Raw genomic sequence first — 23,426 nt, 5'->3', positions numbered from 1 at the left:
GGGTTTTATTTAAAGAGATATTACTAAATATAAAATAATATTGATAAAGGCTTTAATATAATATTAGAAAAATAATAAATAAATAGCTAGGAAATATGTAAAAATAAGCGTTTATATAGTAAAACGAGTAGAAAAGGATTAAATAAAGTTATAGAGGGGGTTATCCTTAAAGTTAAAGTCTTTAAAAATAGATTTCCTATTATTAGAGAAGCTAATAAAATTAGATTAATTAGAGAGTAGGTTTTTAATATTAATAAAAGAGAGAGAGTTTATCTCTGTATTAAAATTAGAAATAGAACATTATATAAAGTCGATTATAATAAAATAATAAGAAAAAGGTAAGTAATAATATATAGGAGGTATTATTTATAGAAGCTAAATAAGTAGTAATTAGATCTATATAAATTAGTAATTAATAAGAATTTAGATTTAACTGGTTTATAAGATAAGTAGACTAAGAATATATTAAAAATATAGGTATAATAATAATAAATGAATTAAATAATAATATAATAAATTAAATAACTTATTATTAACGTCATATAAATTAATGAGAAAAAGAAAAATAAGAATAAATAAAAAATAAAAGTTTTTATTGCTATTATATTATTTATTCATAAATAATAGTATAGTTAGTAGTTTAAATTAATAAAATTCTAAGCTTATTTTTAGCTTGTATTCATTACTTTTAGTTTATACTAAAACTATATTTATATAAAAGCTAGAAGGAGGAGATATATATTGTAAGCTATACCTATTTATTATATCTAAGTAATACTATAGACTACCAAGAATTCTGCTCCTAGTGACTACGTTTATTTAATAGGCGCCTTATACCTATTTTTCCTCTATATAAAGAGTATTCTGGAAGCTTCCCTTCTTTAGCTTAGATTACTATAATTAAGGCACCCCTAAGTCAAATAAACTAAAGGCTAGCCCTTTGCAGCTAGTTTATTATTAAAATAAGTAGTATTAATATTATTAAGATTATTTTTAATAATAAGAATAAAGTAGAAGAAATTAGAGTAGCTTATTAACTATAGCTTTATTAGTAGAGTTAGTTTAATACTACTTAAGAAAATAAAATAAAGAGAAAAGTTATTAATTTAATAAATTTAGTAAGTATATTAAATAAGAGATTAATTAATTTAAAGAAGTAATCTCTACTTTTTATAAAGTAAAGTTAAGCAATACTAATATAGTAAGCTATAATCTTTAAACGTTATTTAGGTATTATATTAAAGTTAATATAGTATTATATATTACTTAATACTTTAGAGCTTATATATTAGAAGTATTTACTTAGTTAAATATTAAGTTAATTAATAAAAAGGAGGTTGTTTTAGCTAAACTATAATTAAATAAGCTTAATATTATATTTAAAAACTAACTGTTAATCTACTTATTAGTTATTAAATAATATATAATTTCTTTCTATAATTATTAGCTTTTTTTATTAAGTTAACTATATTAAAAACAAAGCTCTCTTTTTTCTCTACTTTTAATATTAACTTTAATATTAAAGTTAATATTATTATTAATAACCTCTCTCATTAAATAATCTTTATACTATATAACTACTTTAATTATATTATTATTATTATTATTATTCTTATTATTATTACTCCTTTTTTAAGTTTACTTTATTTTAAAAGCTTCTTATATTTAGATTACTATATTATAATATACTACTTTATAAGTTTTTATACTAACTATTTTATTTACTTACTTTCTTATGATCTCTAATAACTAATCTTGTATGAAGTTAAGAAGTATATCATCTTAATATTTAAGAGTAATAAAGTTATAAACTATAGTTACTATATATATCATTCTAATTTAATCTTTATAAAAGTACTTTATTAAGTAGTTTTTAAATAGAAGTTACTACCTTTTTATATTACTAAATAGATTCTTAATATTTATTTTTTTATTAGTATAAGATATATTATATATCTCCATTATTAATATTATATTAATATATAATTTTATTTTAGTTTAGTAATATTTCATATTAAAGAAAAGTATTAAGATACGTTTCTTATAATTAAATCTAATATCTTTAAAATAATACTAACTTATTAATAAGTTAAATAATTAATCATATACTTAGTACTTTAATATTATATTATTTATAGATCCTTTTATATTTATTAATATATATATAAACATTCTATTAAATTAGATTATATAAAGCATATTTTATTATAGTTAGTTTTTATAAGTAATAAACTTCTTCTTTATCTATATCAGTATAAAATAAGTAAGAGAGTTCTATTTATTACTCTAATATAGTTTATAAAGTAGTTATATATATCTTTTAGTTTAATTTAAAGTAATATGTATAAAATATCTAGCTATTTAATAACTTCATTATAGAAATTAGTAAAGCTAGTAAGTACTTATTAACATATCTCTAAAATAATACTTTATATTACTTAAAATTTATTTAAAGTTATATAACTATTAATATACTTTTTAACTTAATATATATCAATCAATTATTAACTTATATTTAAAGCTTTAATATTAAATATCTTTAATAAAGATATAATATTATAATTAAGCTATAATATTTATAAAGTTTTTCTTTAAGATATAAAATATCTAATAGAAGTTATTATAATTACTATATAGTAATAAATAGTATACTTAGATATTCATTCTATATTATTAAAATATTAAATTACTTAAAAACTAAGTTTATTAATAATATTATTAATTAAAGCTATAATATCTATAGCTGTAGCTATAATAATAACATTAATAATACTAATAAACTATTAAAAAATATTTATTTTAATACTTAGAATATAATTAATATAGAATAAAGATATATAAAGTCTACCTTAATACTTACATCTTAATATTAGCTTTATCTTTTAATATATTAAGTTTAATAATAAAATCTCTTAAAAGTATACTAGTTATTCTTAATATATGTAACGGGCTAGAGCCCGGCCGAGATCTCCGGCTTTGCCGGAGCAGCTACCGAGATCCGGCTCCGCCGGGTCCACTATTCTGCTGTAGCACACCGCCTAGCCCCGGTCTGCATCACTGCTGCTAGGCGCCTATCCCTGTAAAGTCCTTTCCTCCTTCTTCAGCTTAGAATAGTCAATCGACGGCACCTCTACGTTGAACAAGCCTAGGGGCCAGCCCCTTACAATATATACTATTTTATTTAAAGTTTTATAAAGTAACGTTTTATAAAGTTAAGCTAGTACTAGTATAAGGGGGGTATTATTAGATTTAGTAAAGTGCCCTAAAAAGCTAATAATTAAGGAAATTATATATGCTTATATTATCGAAAAACCCTGGTTTCTGGCTCTGGGCACACATCCGATTGCACCATAAATCAAGTGGCCGTGCGCCTTTGTCTCTTTCGACTATGGCGTCCAGCCACATAAATTCGGACCTAGGGAGGGTGATCAGTAAAAGCACATGTTATCGACATGATGAGCATCTCATATGAGAATAGATAAGGTAGTGAATTGATGTTGAAACCTTTTAAACCGACTAATGCCAAGGATCACGTCCTCCATAAGTGCGGGAGGGCCCAGATAGAGGACAGTATGCTGAACCCAATCAATTCTTGAAATTTGTCGGGTTAAAGCCAATTTTGACATGCATAGATGAAGCCGGTGATCCAAGAAAACACCATATCGAACATAGTTGGCACTCAGGACGGCTATGTGGGAAACTTGCCCCAAAGTCAGATCACTGGGATTGGGTACTTGTTGAGACAACTGAATGCTGCTTTCCGTGCACACTGTGGTAGTGCTAGGATTCCGTTTGAATGGCAAATAACATCGTGAATTACAAATGATCATGACCGGGAGAGTGGACAAACAAAACCCCCCCCTAAACACAGAATTTCGTCGTCGCCTGCTCAGACGGCCCAACATCGGTGCTCATCGCCGACACCGAGTCGAGACTTTCGCAACGAAAGATTCCTCGGGTCAGAAGGTGGAAGCGACCCACAGCGCCCGCTTTTTGAATGACTGCAGGCGGTTGACAGTGGGAACGACAACGCGGGGATGTGGCCCGAGGAAGGCCGGCCGGAGCCGAGATGGGTCGGTTGAGCCCCCTGCAAAGACTGGGAGACAGGCCAATAAGTTCATGATGTCATGTTCATATCGAACGAGAAGAAGAGTTCGTATTTCAGGAACAATAACCCTGAGCTAAGTGGTAAGAGCTTCCACCCAGTACGATATACCAATGTAGAGAGACAGATGAAAAATCAGATGCCAAGCAAGAGACTTTGATTGCCTGACACCAGGGTCGAGAGGCGGATCTAGGTTGAGTTGGCCTCTCCAGCTGTACAGATTGCACCTCGAGCCAGGCTCTTGTACCTACTCAATGTACTACGGAGAGCCAATCTGGACGTATTTATATCGTCTGTGGCATCTCCCTCAGTACTGCAGATTATGATTTGTGCCTGGCATGAGCCGGCGAAGCAGGATCCAAGTCCGGCCCGGTTACCCCGGCCGATGCCGCAGAATCCGGCAGATGTCGGCAAAACACGCAGAAACCCAAGCGCCCTGAGAAGATCTCGTGTATTTGAATCTCGTTACCTATCCCATGATCTCGCACACGCCACCTGATGAAGGTCCCCGCGCAGGTGGCTCAACAGAGGCCAACCAACGTGGCGCATCCCGAGAATGTGGAACGTTGCCGAGGTCAACCAGAAGTCTGGAATAGAGACGAGCCATCAAGAAATATGGTTGCTGGTTTCACCAAACAGTGAAGACATGTTCTAGCCGTTGCGACTGACCCACGTCGCGGCATATTTAGCAGCGTACTCTCGGGGAACCCGGAGCCGACAGCACTGCTCACCCCATCGGCAAAGGATCGCCAAGCGACGCCATGGACCAACCCGTCGTTCGTCTGCTCGACACCTTTAACCCCTCCAATCACGACGCGCCTCGGCGATCCGGTTCAATTTCCTACCGCGGCTCTTCGCTGGGCTCCGATGTGCAATGCCGGACACAACCCGGATTTCGCATCCCACCCTAGCACCACACGCCGTCAACCTCCTCATGTGATCGGCCGGGGGATCGCGCGGTCTGGGGTATTGCGGGGATAGCTCAGCTGTTTCGATGAACCCACGGATGTGGATACGCGGTGGGTTTGGCACCTCACGCGTTGGCGTTGCATGGCTTTTTCTTGGGTGGCATGGTTACAAGCCAAGGTAGCATGGGAGAAGCGAGCCATTGGGATAAGGCAGTTGGAGCTTATAAAAGAGGTGTGCGCCTGCGAGGATATGGAGAGGTGGTTGGCTTTTTGACTGTCCGGCCTTCGGAGCTTATCATCTACCTTCTAACGTAACAAGTAGTTGACGAGTTCCGTCTCCTGCCTGCCACCATGGCTGCGCCAACAAACGACGAGAAATATGACCACACCAGTAGCGACGTGAGAGAAGATGCGCCTCCCGCAGAGGTCGCCGCGGTCGTCGCACACGAGATCGCGCACGAAGTCGACGATAGCAAGTACTCGCCTTGGACCAAGTCGATGTTCACCCTCTATGGGGTTCTTTTCGTCGCATATTGCTGCGGTGCCCTCAACGGTTACGATGGATCGCTTATGGGTATGTCAGGCCTCACATGTGGACGTAGCAGGAGGTGGAGGTCGCTAATTGTCTCCCAGGTGGTCTCAACGGCATGACCTCGTACCAACGAACTTTCAACATGACAACCTCGGGCTCATCCACCGGTATCGTCTTCATGATGTGAGCGACGCTTTGCGATATGAATATAAGGACTTGGTTTCTGACGATGGGTATCAGGTACAACGTCGGCTCTGTAGCTGCCATCTTCTTCACCGGGCCCGTAAATGATCTTTTCGGCCGCCGCTGGGGCATGTTCACGGGTGCGGCGTTGATCATCGTCGGCACCGCCGTGCAGTAAGCCCACCCTCTACAATTTGAACTTTGGAAATCCGCATTACTAACAAGAATATTAGGGCAACGAGCCACGACATTCCTCACTTCTTGGGTGGACGTTTCATTCTGGGTTTCGGTGTCTCCTTCTGCTGCGTTTCTGCGCCGACCTACGTGAGCGAGCTGGCCCATCCCAAGTGGAGAGGAACGCTCACTGGCTTGTACAATTGCATGTGGTAAGTACGGACAAAGACCTGCGTCATTTGGAGTCCCGATATTCTAACCAAGAACAGGCCTGTTGGATCAATCATTGCAGGATGGGTTGTCTACGGCTCTTCATTCATCCCCGGAGATGATGGATGGAGAATCCCCGTCTGGATCCAAATGGTCACTAGCGGCATCGTGCTTATTTTCGTCTTCTTCCTCCCCGAGAGCGTAAGTCGCTGTCTTCCCTTCCCAATGACTTTGCTGACAGGTGGAAATAGCCTAGGTGGCTCGTTGCCAACGATCGACATGAAGAAGCCGCCAAGATTCTTACCAGGCTTCACGGCGAGAAGGATCCCGAGCACCCAATTGTACAACTGCAGATGAAGGAGATGATGGCGCAGATTTCCAGCGAGGCTAGTGACAAGAAGTGGTGGGATTACCACGAACTCTGGAATACCCATTCTGCGCGCAGGAGATTGATCTGCGTCATTGGCATGGCCATTATGGGACAGGTACTTACGGCTCAGCTCATTCTTCCGATTTCATCACTAACAGCTGCAGGCCTCCGGAAACTCACTTTCCAGCTACTACCTTGTCACTATGATGAACACGGCCGGAATCGTCCAAGAGCAGAAGGTCCTCGCTCTTAACGCAGTCAACAGTGTTCTCGGTCTTCTCGGCAGTGTTGTCGGTGCCCGCCTGACTGACAGGGTTGGCCGTCGCCCTTTGCTTATTTACAGCATTCTCTTCTGTAGCATGACTTTCGCTGTTATGACCGGAACATCTAAGATGGCTGTTGACAATCCGGACAACACCAATGCTGCGAACACTACCATAGCCTTTGTGTATCTTTTCGGTGTTGTCTTCTCGCTCGGATGGACGGCTCAGCAGAGTATGTACATCGCTGAGACCTTGACGACTACCACCCGTGCCAAGGGAACTGCCGTCGGCAACTTCGCGTCGTCCGCTATCTCTCTTGTCCTGGCTTACAGCTCTGGGCCTGCTTTTGAGAAAATTGGATACTACTTTTATCTCGTCTTCGTCTTCTGGTAAGCAACACCTGGGGTGGAAGATGAATTATATGGAAAGACTACTGACATGACAATTTAGGGACATTCTCGAAGCCATCTTCATCTTTTTCCTCTTCCCTGAGACCAAGCATCGTACTCTTGAGGAGTTGGAGGAGGTGTTCTCCGCACCAAACCCTGTCAAGAAGAGCTTGGAACCCCGCAGTGCCAGCACGGTGCTAGAGACAATGAAGGTTCCGAACGAGAAGTTTGATGTTGAGCACGTTTAATGTTACAACTCGAATTACTGAAGGAAGTTGATGCTTAGATGTCAAAAATTGGCAATGAGGCTTGGATACCCGTGCAAAGGGACGTGTAATTGAGTAATTGGTAGATGAGCTATGACATAATTGGATTGAAGACCCTTCGGGTTTCGACTCGCAATATCATAACCAAGGCTGATAGATATATTGCGGTTCTTGTCATTCGTCGTCCTATCTATGAGTACTCTGCAAGCAGGACGTACACACGTCAAAAATATTGATTCAGTCACCCCTGATGTAGCGGGCTACGGAGCTGGGGCCAGCAACTGGGTCGCGTCTGCGCCGATGCGGAAACGCTCACGGCCCGGCTGTCATAGAGACAGGAGGCTGTAGTCTGAACAGTTTGGTTTACGATCTGGTGACCAATTTGTGGTGGCATCGTATCTCATAATGCATCTCCTGGTCGGACAACTTCCGAAAGTTGGGGGTAGAAGACGTCGGCTTTCTCACCGACGCATCCTCCCGCGTGGAAACAACACGGAGCAGTCCAGGAGCGGGGAACTGCCGATTTACCAACAACATCACCTAAACACGCGTGAACATGATCCACAAAGCACGCAATACAAGCGGATAAAATGAGCACTTAAAGTTACCGACTTCTCGTTTGGATACTTCCTTGACTAGCCACACCTTCAGAAGACGAGTTATTCAAGTTTACGGCCCGGCGCTTATCCCAATTGTCGTCAATTTCAATCCCTGTATTCAACATCTCCAAATACTCCAACATGGCGGGGAAGAAACCCATCGTCCTGCGCCTTGGCGAGGACATCAAGTACAATCACGACTACTACAAGAACACCTTCACAGATCGCTTCGACGTCGTGGCGAACGAAGAAACCGACCGGGCATCCTTCATTGAAGCGTTGAAGTCAAAGAAGTATGGAGATTTCTCAGCGATCTTCCGTCCACACTTCCAAACGGGCGGTGAGATGGGCCAATGGGACGACGAACTGATTCCCCTTCTGCCACCGTCGGTACGCATATTCGCTTCCGCCGGTGCGGGGTTCAACTGGGCGGACGTCGATGCGCTTGGCCGGCGGGGTATCTGGTACGCCAACGGTACCGGCGCCAGCGACGAAGCCGTCTCAGATACAGCGCTCTTCATGATTCTCTCAGTATTCCGCAACTTCTGGCGAGCGCAGCGGGCAGCGAGAACATGTGACCCAGAGCAGTTCACAGCCATGCATAAATTGGTTGGGAGTATCTCATGGAACCCCCGTGACCATGTCCTCGGTATCGTGGGCTTGGGTAACATCAGCAAGAAGCTCGCCTACAAGGCTCGCACCGCCCTTGGAATGAAAATTCACTACTTTGACGTCGTCCGCTCGCCGCCCGAAGTGGAACAGGAACTGGAAGCGACCTTCCATTCCAACTTGCATGAGCTGTTGGCTGTATCGGATTGTGTTACGTTGCATACCCCGCTGAACGCGCATACCCAAGATCTGTTCAACCGCGAGACATTTGCAGCGATGAAGGATGGTGCGAGACTTGTCAACACGGCACGTGGGCAGCTAGTACAGGAAGATGCGCTTATTGAGGCCTTGCAGAGTGGGAAGTTGTCGGCTGCCGCGCTGGACGTACACTACCACGAGCCGCAGGTTTCAAAGGTGCTTGCGGACATGGATAATGTGACATTGACATGCCATAATGGTGGTGCAGCCTTGACGACAAGGATGAACTTCGAGCTGAATGCTATGAAGAACATTGTTGAAGTTGTGGGGGCAAAAGGAGATTTTGTTGGCGCGCCCTTGACTCCGGTCAACAGGAAGGCATTTGAGTCTGCATCTAAATAGAAGACTTTAGCCTTAAATTCGAATAGACCGTAATGGTTCCAATATCAGCAAAGCTGCCGATGAAAGACGCTCTAGAAGCTCCGTGTTGCTTCAATTCGCATCAATAATCGGGCATCGACTCTTCTCTAATTTGTAAAATAGCAAAGTTACTACGGCCTCGCACATCTGCCGTTATCTGCCGTTCGATGAAGGTCCAAGAGGCGCACCACAAGCTGAGCCAAGTGCCGACCGTTTCATCGGCTCTTTTCCGAGGAAATGTCCCATGTGGACGGAAAAGCAGATCATTCAATCACTTCTCCAAGTCTGGTCATCAACTTGCCAATATGTGGCCATCGGCATTCTCACCGATGCTCGGGTGACCCCCCCGGGAGGCTACTTCGAGGGGATTCAGTACCCGCGACCCGTTCTTTCCCCGCAAGCCAAGAATCCGGGGCCCCAACATGGGGAAGCCCCCACGGTTCGATGTAATCCACCGGCGTTCTCGCCGGAACTCGACCAATCCTTGTCATGTTTATGAATTTCCCCAAGCTGTTTGGGCCTTCTGTTAAATACGCTGGGGCTGTGAACATGTTTCGTCTTTCAGACGGAGCAGGTGAACCAGACTTTGCTGGATACAACCCCGAATCCGATCACCAAAATGGCAGACGCGATTCAAGAGCAGAAGTACGAGGCCGAGCACGCTGAGAAGCGTCGCGCTCTCCAGCCTGACGAGCTGCCGCTCCCGCAAGAGTTGGAACGCCTTGGTGGCGACGAGCTGAGGCTACTGGATAGGAGCTTGACGCGGCGGCTGGATTTGACCCTCATGCCCACCGTCTTCATTCTGTTCCTGTTGAATATTCTGTGAGTGATGTGACCTAGAAGCGACGTCCTTGGCACTGACTTCTTGATCAGAGACAGAAATAACATCGCCAGTGCCAAGATCGCAGGAATCACAGATACCCTGAACATGACCAACAACGAGTACAATACTTGCCTTCTCATGTTCTACGTCGGATGTATGGCACTTCTACTAAGTACCTGTTGGTATCCATGATTGACTTCTTTCAGACTGCATTACCCAAGTTCCCTCAAACCTCATCATTGGAAAGGTCCGGCCATCACTTTACATTTGTCTCATCACGTCGCTTTGGGGCATTCTGTCTATGAGCCAAGGATTCGTGAAGAATTTCTCGGAGCTCGCTGCCGTTCGTTTCATTCTGGGACTGGTAGAGGCGCCCTTCCTTCCGGCTGTGTTCGTCCTGATGTCGTGCTGGTACACTCGTAAAGAGCTGCCGCCGAGGATTGCGATTCTGTATGGTGGCAACATGGTCGCGACTGCTTTCTCTGGACTCATTGCGGCTGGGATTATCTCGAGAATGGAAGGCAAAGCAGGAAAGCCCGCATGGGTGAGTCTTTCACAGTTTTCAGAAGGCGCGTCCATACTAATGCGATCCAGGAATGGCTGTTCATCATTGAGGGCGCCATGACAGTGGTCATTGCGCTGTTGCTTCTCCCTCTCCTCACAGATTACCCCCTGCAGAGCAAACATCTCTTCATCTCTCACGACCAGCAGTTGTACGCCGTAAGTTAACGTGCTATCTCTTGGCCTATTTGGCTTGACTGACTGTGAAACAACAGGAGTGGAGAATTCGCAAGGAGAATGCAGGTATCATTGATGAGGACCCAGAGTCCATCTTCTGGGGTCTCAAGCAAGCACTTATCGACCCCAAGCTGTACCTTTTCATCATCCAACAAATGGCTCTCATCACAGCCCAGTCATTCAACAACTTCTTTCCTTCCATCGTCGGAACCCTTGGCTATGGTCGCACAACAACGCTTCTTCTCACTTCGCCGCCTTACTTCTTCGCCTTCATTGTGTCTCTCTGCGTTTCTTTCCACGCTGCGCACAAGGATGAGCGTGGATACCATATCGCGATCCCGATGGTATTTGCCCTCCTCGGCAACATCTTGGTACGTTTCCGTTTCCAAAATTTCCGTTTATCTTCTGTGGAGACAGTTGAGCTAACTGTAAGCAGGCAATGTTCGTCGACTCACTGGGTGGACGCTACTTCTCCATGTTTCTCATGACTGCTGGCTCATATGCACCCTACAACCTCTGCGTTAGCTGGCTATCCGCGTCTCTCCCTCGTCCACGAGCCAAGCGTGCTGCTGCACTTGCCATCGTAAACTTCATGGCCGCCGGTGTTGCACACTTCTACACCAGCTACATGTTTCCGGATAGCCAGAAGCCTCGATACTACGCTGGCGGCGGAGTCATGTCTGGTGCTTGCTTGGTCTGTGTAGGCACCGCGTTGTTTATAAAGTATTATTTAAAGAAGCAGAATGCCAAGTTCGAGGAGGAAGAAAGGGCTGGCAATGTGAGCCACAATCATATCTCGGGCTCAAAGGCTGGACACGGCGGGGAGGGGGTTGTCAGTTTCCGTTATGTGCATTAAATGCTGCACTCGTCTGAATAAATGGACGATGTCATGCCGTTGAAATTTTACTGTTCTTGATTGAATTGCGTGGCTGGAGAGAGCCGTCAATGGTGTAATCAAAGACCGACTTGTTGGTTTTAGTAATTGCGTTTAGACTCCGGATAACCCGTCGGCAAAAGAACAGACGATCGGCTATTTTTTAAGCTTACTCGCCAGGGTCGACCCCGTCCCCAGCATTTCCCCATGGCGGTGCGAAGGGGGACAGGAGCATAGTGGGGAGATTTGTCCACGGCAAACTACCCACATCGGCTGCTTTTGTTTCTTTCGCATGGAGTATTCCGGTCGGTGTCTACCAAGCTCCCGGAGCCAAGAATGTCGGGACAGATGTCGGCGGCAGTGGTGCAAGGGAATAAATACCTATCTCTACCGCCAAGTCCTTCGGCCCCGGTTGGAAGTGGGGATAACATCAAAACTGCTGGCTGGGTTCTTGGCAGTCATCCGTTCAAGTAAACAGGGCCGCGACACTGGGTTTCTGTCGCACATTTGACTGGCAGAGCAGTTTGACACTTCCCCGCACTACCCACCATTGGGATTAACAACGAATTGAAACGATCAGTGAAGAGCCGACGAGCGGTTCAAGGCCACGAGAGCCAAGATTTTAGAATGAGGGCCATGATGCTCGTCATCCGCTCATCGGCGGTATTACACGTCTGCCCAGGCGGTATTTTGGAGGAGAAGATAAGCATGACATTTATTGATTAGACATAGAGTCTGGATGGGAAATGCTGTATAAAGAGGCGACCGTCTACCATGTCTGACTTGGTTTTGAAGTCCTTCCGTCAAGCTCTGTCTTCAAGAACACATAGGACGTCATCGTCAAGTCAGACAGCATGAGTATCAGAGGTCTTTCAAGCAAGCTCATCTTGGCTCTTGGCGCGAGCTCGGCAGCAGCATCTTCTGTCCTGCCCCGCCAGTCCAACAGCTCGAGCCCCGACATCAGCCCGTACTTTCAGTCCATCTCCGACTATGTCGACTCCATTGTCGATGAGTTGTGGCCGATCAACCAGGAGATCCACGACAATCCGGAGCTTGGATATGAGGAGGTGGAAGCACATAAACTGCTGACCGATTTCATGGAGGCTCATGAAGGATGGAACGTGACCAGGTCTATCTACAACATCAGCACTGCCTTCGTAGCTGTCTTCGAGGGAAGCGGAGATGGTCCTATCGTGTCTTTCAATGCCGAATATGGTAAGTGGGCACTCAATTGGAACAATGATCATGTAGATTATGCTGACCCTCGGCTTAGATGCTCTTCCTGGTCTCGGCCATGCGTGCGGCCATAACCTGATCGCGACTGCATCCGTCGGTGGTGCGCTTGCCACCGCTGAGATCATGCGTGCTGAGAGCCTCCCTGGAAAGGTCATTCTGTTCGGAACGCCCGCTGAAGAGAGTAAGATGCATTTTGAAAAGTCGAAATCTGGATACAAAGCTGAACATTCTCAGGTCTCGGCGGCAAGGTCAAGCTTCACGAAGCCGGTGCCTTCACTGATCACAATATCGACATTTCCCTCATTACTCATCCAACCAACGGCGGCGATTCCCCCTACATGATCACCACTTCCACGGACCGTTTTGAAGTTGAGTACTACGGCAAGGAGGCTCATGCTGCTGCCTCCCCTTGGGAGGGTATCAACGCCCAAGACGCCCTCATTGTCGCAAACAACGCCATTGCCCTCCTCCGCCAGCAGACGCGGTCCACCGACAAGATTCACGGCATCATCAGCTCTGCTGGCTCTCGCATCAACGTCATCCCCGCCCTTGCGGAAGCCTCCTTCCAGATCCGTTCCGCAGACAACGTAGCTCTAGAGGAGTGGACCGATCGCGTGATGAAGTGTTTCGAGGCCGGCGCTCTAGCGACTGGCGCCGAGCTGAATCTCACCATGAGGCCGTACGGCTACGACAACATGGTCAGCAACGACCTCTTGGCGAGCTCGTATTCCAAGTACTTCACTGAGCTTGGCGGCGGGGTTCCTGATGCCGAAGTCGACAAGCTGCGTGAGCCCAGTGGAAGCACTGATCAGGGAAACCTGAGCCATGATTTCCCTAGTATCAGCCCGTTCTTTGGCATCACTAACGAGAACGGAAGTGTGCCGGACGGTGGTCCCCACACTGCTGCTTTTGAGGTTGCTGCTGGTAGCAGAGCGGCGTTTGACAAGGCTATCATGGTTGCAAAGGGTATTGCTGGTGTTGCCGTTGATGTGCTGACTGTTGACGGCCTTTTGGACCAGATTAAGGAGGAGTTTGAGGCTACGCAGGAGAAGCGCAGAAGACGTCACGCTATTTTCTAGTTTTGTTTTGACACCAACGATGGATTCTTAATTGTAAAGTTTGGAATTCTTCTTTGACAATGATTGAATACTGTTACATCTCTTTTGGTTGATTCCAACTTCTTCCCGTGTCTCTCGTCATCAATTACCAGTAATAATAGAAGCAGCCTGTTCCGCCATGGCGTACAAAGGTGCCATCAAATGAGCCGCAATGGGGACGGGTAAGACAGACGCATCGACAACCCTTAAGCCTTTCACGCCCTTGACCTTGAGATTGGAGTCGACAACACTGCCCATCGCACAGGTTCCGTGGGGGTGCCATGTAGTGACGCCGCTTTCGGCCAGACGGGAGTGAAGGTACTCGTCAGTATCTTCCAGCGAAACTGGCTCGGTGTTGTCAGGAGCAGTTTCTCCAACAATGTACTCTTTGCCGAAGGCAGTATTTAGCATCAGCTTTGTCATTTGACGGATGCCCTCCCGGTAGACATGACGATCGACCTCCGTGTCGAGATAGTTGAGGTTGATGACGGGACTATCTGCAGGATCAGCAGATGCAAGACTGACGGTTCCGCGAGATGTAGGCAGAAAGGAGACAATGTTGGTGTAGATATGCGAACCGTCCATCGGAATAGAGGGATTGGAGGCACTATAGGCCTGGTAAATGACGAAGTTCTCGAGGAAGGTGCGGTTGGCGCTGAGCAGAGAGTGAGATGCAGCGTCTGGGGCAACTCCTTCATCCTTCTCAATGGCAGAAGCAAGACCAGTCTTACCCAACCCCGTTGATGTCACCCAATCAATAGGGTACCCCGTGCTGAACTCGGGCTGGCTAAAAATTGGGTTACTGGATCCGAGTGCGTAACCATTCTCTGGGCTTCTGAGCTTCCAATATTGGTAAAACGACATGTGGTCAATCAGGTTTCTCCCGACCTCAGGGAGGTCCAATTTCACGCTGATGTTGTGCTTCTCTAATGCTGCCGCTTCATCAATGCCAGACAACATAAGGAGTTGCGGAGAGCGATAGACACCAGCGGCTGAGATAACGTTGTTGGCGAAAATCTGGGTGCCATTTGCAAGCTGGACGCCAGTAGCTTGCAGCTCTCCATCGTCCGCACTACCGGAAAGCAGAACCTTCTCAACAAGTGTCTCGGTGAGAACCTCGATACTGTCGAGAGGATAGACCACAGGGGTCAGCTGACGGATGCCGTCGCGACGAGTCTCGGTCAGCTCAGCGCGCCCGATGTTGTCGCCCACATTGCTGTCGAGGTCTGGGAGCTCAGGAACTCCAAGTTCGTCTCAGCCGCTAGCAACAACATCACGCAAAGGGTACACACGACCGGTCGAAGAGACAGAAGCCACGTGAAGAGGCCCACCGTTACCGTGTTGGGCGGCGTTGTTGCTGTTGAACCAGTCTTCGGCCTTTTTCATGTAAGGCAACTGGTTTTCATAGCTCCAACGCTCGTCGCCGACGAGTTCAGCCCACTCGTCATAGTCTACTCGGGGCCCGCGTGTGTACCCACCTAAGATCGTCAATTGACACTCCGGAAGGTCAAGATGTGCTCTTACAGGAATTGATAGCAGCGCCACCGCCGAGGCCCTTGCCTTGATTGAAAACAAGAGTGCGGTCATTAAGTGCTGCGACTGGTTCGGTCGGGTACTGCCAGTCAAGCTCCCCACCCATGAGATCAGTGGCATTGGTGTATAAGATGTCCGTTCGAGCTCGAGTATCTTCACCGGCTTCGATGAGCAGGATACTCAAAGAGCTGTTGTATTCCAGCATCCGGCTTGAGATGACCGAGCCGGCGAGGCCACCGCCGACAATGTATAATCCCAAACGTTGGACAGCATTGTGACTCCCACACTCGGCTCCCGACTAGATGTGCGAATGGAGAGGGTCCCCGGTGAAGTCAGATCACATGGATGAATCGCGATGGCCACCAAAAAAGAGGACTCGTGAGGGAGCCCTGGTTTTTGTACGAAGACGCGAACCTGCCTACCCTAGTAAACCATCGGTGAGTTGTTCAAATTTCGCATTCAATGCCAAGAAGTAAGCCCACTGGACCGCTTGCCTGAATGATACTCTGAGGGTTCCCCGGGCGCATCTACTGGTGTTGGTAGCTGCTGAGTCTGCAGGCTATGGATCTGCAGCTAGGCTTTAGAAGACGAATATGGATCGTCTTCCGAACCGGATGCTCAGGGTCCGCTTTCTGCATCTACCTTACCTTGCGAAAAGTGACATGGTATTAGAATTCTAGACATTGCTGGTGTTCCGGGCTTCCAAGCAGTAAGCTCCTCCAGATTTCAGGCTGCCGCCCTTACCTACGTGAAGTGCGCACTGAAATGTCTTCTCAAGTTTAATTTGTGACACAGCCCCGTACAAGACTTGGCATGAAGACTTTGGCACTTTGGTTGGGGAGCAGATAATGCAAGTCAGTCCCACACAGCATCATCGCTTGAGGTCATCGTAGGCGATCGTTCGGGGGAGAAAGTGACTGCAGATTTGGTGGTGGAGGGGCGGTATTCTGTGAATCTGTTGACATGTTGATCCGAAGATACTTTCAATTATCCTTACTGAATCAATGACCTTGACATTCAACCCCTGAGAAGCGGTTGCTCAACCTCGATCTGGGCTGAAGCCGATGGCATAGCTCAATCCAATCTCCACTTACCGCCGAAGATTATGGGCCCAGAACTCGTATGACCCACCTGTGATACGACCTTGTGTTGGAAGCTCTTCGTCACGTCAAAAGCATCTGTACCTACGTATTGATATGGGAATGGTTCATTTCAGTTCGAGCAAAATCCTTCAGTGATCAGCGTATGTTAACGCGACAAATATACACAGTCCGATGTTCAATATGGTTGTCTTAATCTGAATTTAGTCAGCGGAGGATTGACCTAGACCATTTTGGGCTCACCGAATATAGGCAGTCATTCTATGTGCGCTAGACCTTTCTAGCACGTTACTAGCTTGAAACACCTTTACGAATAACCTCGAATTCAAACATTTGACATGAGCACGGGCCTTTTGTTGCCGAAGAGTCATAGACTAAATACATTCAGAGCAGCACTACTGCGCACAACTGTGGCAGACACTTGAATACAGCCAGCCCCACGAGGCCTCAGATGAATCACATCAATCACTTGTTGACAACCGCGACTACTCAAACAGACGTATAAGTCTAATATCCCGGAATTCAGAGAATGACGAACTTCGTAGAACAACGTCCAGGGACTTGACACATCTTCTTTGAGCTGCATTCTAGGATTCCTGAGCAAGCCAATCCCCAAGAGCTACACCAATCAGTACCGTTGCCGCCTACCGTAGAAAGATCGTCCGGGTTCCACTTGAATCGAGAATCGACAGCGACGTGTGTGGAATTTTTGGTCAAAGAACCTGCACTGGCATTGCTATTAATCAAGCTCACCGCTTCGATTCTCTTTGTCAACTATTGTCTTGAACAACTAGCGCCACGCTAGCTGTGGGAATTCATAAACGCCTTCATCCCCTCCCACACCGACCGACTGTCCGCATCGTGCGAATTCAGGCCACGCCAATGAAACCAGGATGGCTGATCTCGAATTCTCTGAAGAAGATATCGTTCAGCTGGCTCTCCTTCGTGATGAAGAAACAGACGCTCTCATTGACGCTGGCTTCCTCAGCAACGACCACCGATTATCCTCACCCATGGACGACGTACTCTGCTTTACTTACGAAGAGCTCATACTTCAGGTCACAGCTGGTACTCACTATCCTATCACGGCACCTCTCTTTGACCTCATCAACCTCACCCTCTCGCGCAAGGACATAGATGGCCTTCGTGCTACCCTTCGCTGCGTGATCGAGGAGGCGGCCGAGACGAATTGCGTCCAGAAATGGCTTAATAGGGAAAATAGCACGTACGGAATCTTTGAGGCGACCAAGATGGTCTTGAAGATGGCCCAAGAGACGGATGCTCTGGTAAAGGCGGTACGAAACCGAGCCAACAAAAAAGCCAACGAAACGCAACGCATTCCTTCGGACCAATTTCAACAGAAGGCTGTCCAGGCGATTACTACCAACGAGATCGCCTTGGAGTACCTGGGCAAGTCGGCTAGGGAGATCTGCGAGTCGATTCCCTCGTGTTACCGAGTTCTTCACGCCGAGTGTGTCATCCGGCGCGATCTAGCTGCCCGCTTCGATGCTTGCCGAGGTCGGTTGCGCGAAAAGCTCATCCGCCACCGCAAAAGCCTTCCGAAGTGCTGCGCGAAGCACACCCGTCTCGAGGACAAGCTTGAGCATCTCACACGTCCATACATGACGTTTCATGGCACGCAGCGCCACTTCGTTCCCTCAATCGTCCGTCACGGCTTCCTCAAGCCGGGCTCGCGCGTGCCAAAGGGCGACAAAGGAGGAAACGATGGAAACCTGCACGAGGTCCGTTGTGGGTCAACCTACGGTCGTGGCATCTACAGTTCGCCCAGCGCCGACTTTGCCTTGAGCTACACGGATTCTTGGGCGCGGCCGACGTCGCCGACCGAGTACTTCGGCCTCAAGCTGATTGTGTGCGCCACCATCATGGGTCGCGCGCGACAGATGTTCCGCGGGGACAACTGGCGCTCGCAGTCGGAGCCATACGAGGGTGCTGATTCACACGTGGCGAACCGCGAGCTTGAATACATCGTCTTCGACCCAGCCCAGATCATTCCCATTTATGTGCTGCACCTGGACTGGGGCGCTGACAACGCCGCGCACTTTCAGAATTTGCCGATGGACCCGTACCAGTGGAAGCCCAGGGTCTATGCGACCAATAACAGGATCAACGTGAATGAGGGTTTGGACTCTGCGTACGCAGGCGAGAGACAAAGAGCAAAGCAGGCGGTGTTGGCGAAGGCCTCAAAGTACTTCCCCTACGGATATGGACCAGCGACAGGCGGACGATTTGTGATCGAGGAGGTCGGAGAGGTCTCGGAGGACGAGGAGGACTACGGTGAGTATCAAACCATGAGAGGCACTGAGAATGAAGACAAGACAGGCATGTCTGAAACAAACTTCTGGGGATGGGTGAAGGCGGCGGAAGAGGATGAGGGTGTTATACATACAACGGCGGACGAATACACCGCACAGAGGAAAGGATCTGGATACCGGCCGGAAAACTGGGGTTCAATCAAGAGGGCTAAGCAGGAGGTGGAAGAGGAAGACGATGGTGGCGATTTCAACCTGGATTGGCTTTTATTAGGCCAGGCTTAGGGGAGCGTTGAGCACAAGATATGAAAGCCTCGAGACTGGATGATCATTCCATAATCCACAGCCTTGTTGACATTGTCCTTAAGGAATGATCAGACCCATTTTGCCACGCTGTGGAAGGCATTGTAGTGGGCCCGCGGCGGTTGCTCGACCGCATCGTGATCGGCCTCCTTACCGACGGGCACATTCTTTTGGAGGGGGTGCCAGGCCCCTGTACATAGATCAGACAAAAGCATCTCAGCGCAAATATTCTGCGTTTTTCACGAGCATCGGGGAATTTCTCTAACAAACCTGACACATTGGGTTTATATAGGAACAGCCATTTGCCTGTCGATTACCATAAGCCCGCTGGTGACCTCTACGAGGAGGTCTCCAGATATCCAATCACGGATGAACATCGACTGAGCGTCTTGGCAAGCCAGTCAGTTGCCGTGAGCCGAGCTTCAGGCGATTCAAGTTTGTACGAATTCCACATACTCCAGTTTAATTGGGGGCCCAAAGTTAGTTGTTCATCGATACGTGATTTTGGGCATGTTCGTGGAGTCGTGGTCCAACTCTTCAACCAGAGCAGCTGGTCAAGGAAATGTATCCGCGGAGCTTGGTATACGACGCGTCTTTTGGATCGCTTCCAACGTTACATTCCAACGTTACATTCAAAGCAACAGAAGGGAGTGCTGTCTATGATAGGGCTGGACATTGACGTCGTCAAGATGTGGGACATAGCTTGGCGCGAAACCCACATCACACCAGCTGGCGTGTGAACTGGGACCCAATTCTGAGGGTGTACCTCAGGGCCGGGGTGTCTGCGACTGGGGAACATGGTTGGGCTGAGCAGGCTGAGCGGGAAGGAGACGATGATGAAGAGGGAAGCATGGCGTCGGAGTACTCATGGCACTATCACCCCAAAACTGGCCCTGACAAACCTCTTCGAGAGGTAATTCAGCGTATCCTTGTCGACGACAAGGTCGCCTACAGTCTCGAAGGCGCACCGAAGAGTTACGGAGCCGTATTCCAAATAGAGTTGAATGCGGACAAAGGTCAAACAGCTTGGAGCATGCCGGGCGACGACCTTGGCTCGGCTGAAGAACTGATCAAGCACTGGAAACCCTTTCAAAATAGGCTTCATGGCATGGTCTACAGAACAGCATGTCAGCAGCCTTTTCCACCCACGACGGATGGATCGGTCTTGGCCCGGATAGGATGTAATCAGGGGATGTGGTGGTTGCCTTGGCAGGCGCGGATATTCCCTTCGTGTTGAGACCGGTAGAAGGCGGATACATCCTGGTCGGCGAGTGCTATGTTGAGAGTGTCATGTACGGGGAGTTCAGCTAGGTGGTGAGAAGCGGCCAGGTATTCCACATTCGCTAGGATTTAGTCACAGATGACATGATAAGATCAACACCTTTCCGAAAGAAGATGATGAAGTTGCCACGAAACTCGCCTTGCCGCAATCGGATGGTCCCTCAGCGGGCGACCTGGAGAAGGAAACGATTTTTCTCACATGGGAGAAAGCTCGTAGCGTCAAAACTAGCGTGATCCCACTCGGCTCACTGCGTACAACCGCCCAGCTGGACTGGTACTCCGAAAAGGGTCCTCCCTTTAAGCTCTTTTGACACCACAATGGCCGCTTCCCGGCCGAAGTTGTCACCGAGTAAGCAAGGAGCGGCATCGCGAAGCCGCGTGCCAGACTTTGAGCACGCGTGGAACTCCACTTCGGATGGCCCCCGCTGTGGATTGTGGCCGGAGTATTTGTGTGAAGGGATTGGTTCTAGTCCGGCATATCCCTGACTCGTAAAGGGGTCCGTTGCCTTTTTAATCTTATCAGATGCATCTCGGAGCCCATCGTTGGACTTGGCGCGCTAGCGAGCGCAAAACCTTGACTGGGGAAGGAAAAATCCTGCGCGAAAACCCCCGTTTTCTAGACCCCTTTTGGGCTCCTTTTCCGTTTTCTCACAGTGAGCAAATCCTCCCGACCGATCCCGGCTCCCACTTTTACGGAATAGTCGTTTCCAACTGACGATGCGCGGATATATGAACTTCTTCAACGTCAGCTCTCAGGCTGATTTCGAGTTCTCCTCGTGCATCTCCTTCCTCAATTCACATTCCTGCCAGCTACCGAGCAATCGGAACATCTGACAGCATGGAGTCACGCTCAGACGTCGAGTCCCGCCGGGAGAAGCAGCCCACCGAGGCTGTCAACGACCTCCCGGAGCTCTCACCTTCCACGTCTCTGGAAAGCAACAAGCCGCAGCCCCCAATGTACTGGAAGCTCATCGCGGTCATTATGATTTCGTGCATCAGCTTCGGTTCATCATGGAGTTCCGGCATTACCGGCGCGTTAAAGTCTACCCTCAAGAAGGAGCTTGACATCAACAACAAGCAGTTCTCCCTTCTCGAGGCCAGTGAGGACTTCATGGTCACCCTTCTCATTCTCACGAGTGGTATTGTCACCGACAGAATTGGTGGAGCCGGCGCCATGCTGTATGGTGAGTACAACTTGGCAACTCCAGAATGCATTAAGACTCGTTACTAATAACTTCAGGTAACATTATCTACTCCATCGGCTCCATTCTTGTCGCTGCCGCGGCTCAGATCCGCTCCTTCAAGCTCATGATCGGCGGACGTGTCATCCTTGCCCTCGGCGACATCGCTACCCAAGTCGCCCAGTACAAGGTCTTCAGCTCCTGGTTCTCGCCCAACAACGGCTTTGCATCGACCCTCGGACTGGAACTTGGAATCAAGAAGATCGGCGGCTTCGTCGGCAAGTCTTCGGCCAACGTGATTGCCAAGAACACCGGTAACTTCGCCTGGGTCTTTTGGGTTGCCGTCTTCATGAATATCTTCACCAACGTGATGACGGTCGGCTTTTACAAATTCAACAGCGTCGCCCACAAGAAGTTCGGAAACATGAAAGATCCGGCTACCGGCGAAAAGTTGACGGAGAAGTCGAAGAAGTTCCAGCCTAAGAAGGTTCTCGAGCTTCCCTGGGTTTTCTGGGCGATCATGGCCTTTTCTCTGTTCCAGACAAGTGCCGCGATCGTCTTTACCCAGAACGCGACTGAGTTGGCCGAAAAGCGGTTCAAGACTGATGCCATCACTGCCGGCTGGTACTCTGCTACTCTGCAGTACGCAGGCTTCTTCCTCGTCCCATGCATTGGTGCCTTCATCGACCTGCTGGGCAACCGTATCACTTTGCGTGAGTAGACCTTACCTGCCTTGATTACGTTATGATGCTGATGTCCTACAGTCGCTATTTGCGGAACTGGTGTTTTCCTGGCTATGGCACTTGTCAACTGGGCTTCCGAGAAGGCCGGAACCGCCGCTGCGTTCGGCATCTACGCCATCTCGTCTACCTTCGGCCCCACTCCTATCATTGACAGTATTCGCACGTCCATGTGGCACCAGTCTGTCTTTGGTTCAGCCTATGCCGTCAAGATCGCCATGAACAATGCGTAAGTTCGCCTATATTTACTCTTAATGAAGCACCGATTAATCGGAGTTCAGCATGAACATCATCGTCCGTATCATCACCGGCGCCATTCAGGATGCCGACAATGACAGCTACGAACATGTCGTCATTGTTTACGTCATCCTCGCGGCTGCTTCAGTGTTGGTCGCCGTCGCGTTGATTGGACTTTCATGGTGGTCCGTTGATCTGGGCAACCTGCAATGGACGAGGAAGCAACGTATCGCCAACGGCGACCTCTGGAATGAGAGGAAGAGGGCATTCCATGAGGAGAACGGGGGCCGCAACAAGTTGATTTCCAAGGTCTGCTTCGGTGGATTGGTTCTGTTGATCCTTGGGGCGTGGGCGGCCTACTTCTGGGGCGTTGCAACTGGGAACAATGACTAAACGGTGGAAGATGCTTCAGTATCCGTCCAGTTCCTATAAAGTTATAACCAAGGAAGAAAGCAAATGCACAGAGATGTCATAGATTTAGAAACACCATCCAACTAATAACTTTCCCCATCTTCCTCCCAACCTGTTCTCCCATGTCACCATTGATCGTTACCGAGATACCTTCGAGCCCACTTCATTCATTCAACTTTGTTCTTCATCGTCTAAAACAACGTACAACAGTCGTCTTCGTCATCATCTTTGCCGTCTTCGTATCCAGCCCTTGAAAGTTGGCCCATCACTCAGCGCAACCATCGGAGCGTAGCTCTAGTCAGCCCTGCCGCATGCACTCACGTGGGCTGCCCTCCCGCCTACCCTCTCAGATTGACCTCACATTAAGGTAGCTTCT

General features: G+C 47.6%; 7 protein-coding genes across 7 annotated transcripts; 6 read left to right on the top strand and 1 right to left on the bottom strand.

Annotated features, from left to right (window-relative positions):
• Window positions 1–5,364: 5,364 nt before the first annotated feature.
• On the top strand, window positions 5,365–7,382 carry CGCA056_v008686 (Lactose permease; the record flags this gene model as incomplete). Its single annotated transcript, XM_037323933.1, has 8 exons — window positions 5,365–5,587; window positions 5,647–5,728; window positions 5,786–5,902; window positions 5,962–6,114; window positions 6,172–6,313; window positions 6,364–6,597; window positions 6,647–7,134; window positions 7,196–7,382. 8 exons carry the CDS (start codon window positions 5,365–5,367, stop codon window positions 7,380–7,382), a joined length of 1,626 nt encoding a protein of 541 aa, XP_037178666.1.
• Window positions 7,383–8,140: 758 nt separating this feature from the next.
• GOR1-2 (Glyoxylate reductase 1) lies at window positions 8,141–9,208 on the top strand (the record flags this gene model as incomplete). Its single annotated transcript, XM_037323932.1, has 1 exon — window positions 8,141–9,208. The coding sequence occupies one exon, from the start codon at window positions 8,141–8,143 to the stop codon at window positions 9,206–9,208; it is 1,068 nt and encodes a 355-aa protein (XP_037178416.1).
• A 637-nt stretch (window positions 9,209–9,845) lies between these two features.
• CGCA056_v008684 (putative transporter) lies at window positions 9,846–11,643 on the top strand (the record flags this gene model as incomplete). Its single annotated transcript, XM_037323931.1, has 6 exons — window positions 9,846–10,048; window positions 10,100–10,203; window positions 10,256–10,593; window positions 10,644–10,769; window positions 10,826–11,158; window positions 11,224–11,643. The coding sequence occupies 6 exons, from the start codon at window positions 9,846–9,848 to the stop codon at window positions 11,641–11,643; spliced, it is 1,524 nt and encodes a 507-aa protein (XP_037178417.1).
• Window positions 11,644–12,515: 872 nt separating this feature from the next.
• On the top strand, window positions 12,516–13,976 carry Pm20d2-2 (Peptidase M20 domain-containing protein 2; the record flags this gene model as incomplete). Its single annotated transcript, XM_037323930.1, has 3 exons — window positions 12,516–12,876; window positions 12,935–13,078; window positions 13,132–13,976. 3 exons carry the CDS (start codon window positions 12,516–12,518, stop codon window positions 13,974–13,976), a joined length of 1,350 nt encoding a protein of 449 aa, XP_037178420.1.
• A 120-nt stretch (window positions 13,977–14,096) lies between these two features.
• Window positions 14,097–15,732, bottom strand: betA-9 (Oxygen-dependent choline dehydrogenase; the record flags this gene model as incomplete). The annotated part of the gene is made up of 3 exons (XM_037323929.1): window positions 14,097–15,235; window positions 15,326–15,472; window positions 15,519–15,732. 3 exons carry the CDS (start codon window positions 15,730–15,732, stop codon window positions 14,097–14,099), a joined length of 1,500 nt encoding a protein of 499 aa, XP_037178422.1.
• Window positions 15,733–17,520: 1,788 nt separating this feature from the next.
• On the top strand, window positions 17,521–19,182 carry CGCA056_v008681 (uncharacterized protein; the record flags this gene model as incomplete). Its single annotated transcript, XM_037323928.1, has 1 exon — window positions 17,521–19,182. One exon carries the CDS (start codon window positions 17,521–17,523, stop codon window positions 19,180–19,182), a length of 1,662 nt encoding a protein of 553 aa, XP_037177451.1.
• A 2,137-nt stretch (window positions 19,183–21,319) lies between these two features.
• Window positions 21,320–23,032, top strand: Mfsd1-1 (Major facilitator superfamily domain-containing protein 1; the record flags this gene model as incomplete). The annotated part of the gene is made up of 4 exons (XM_037323927.1): window positions 21,320–21,665; window positions 21,722–22,375; window positions 22,427–22,631; window positions 22,684–23,032. The coding sequence occupies 4 exons, from the start codon at window positions 21,320–21,322 to the stop codon at window positions 23,030–23,032; spliced, it is 1,554 nt and encodes a 517-aa protein (XP_037177453.1).
• Between the last annotated feature and the right edge of the window lie 394 nt (window positions 23,033–23,426).

This window comes from Colletotrichum aenigma, assembly GCF_013390185.1.
Source record: "Colletotrichum aenigma strain Cg56 chromosome Unknown KSG_Cg56_contig05, whole genome shotgun sequence".
Taxonomy (NCBI): domain Eukaryota; kingdom Fungi; phylum Ascomycota; class Sordariomycetes; order Glomerellales; family Glomerellaceae; genus Colletotrichum; species Colletotrichum aenigma.
Note: the sequence above shows the minus strand (reverse complement) of the source record. Positions and strands in the feature narration are given on the sequence as shown.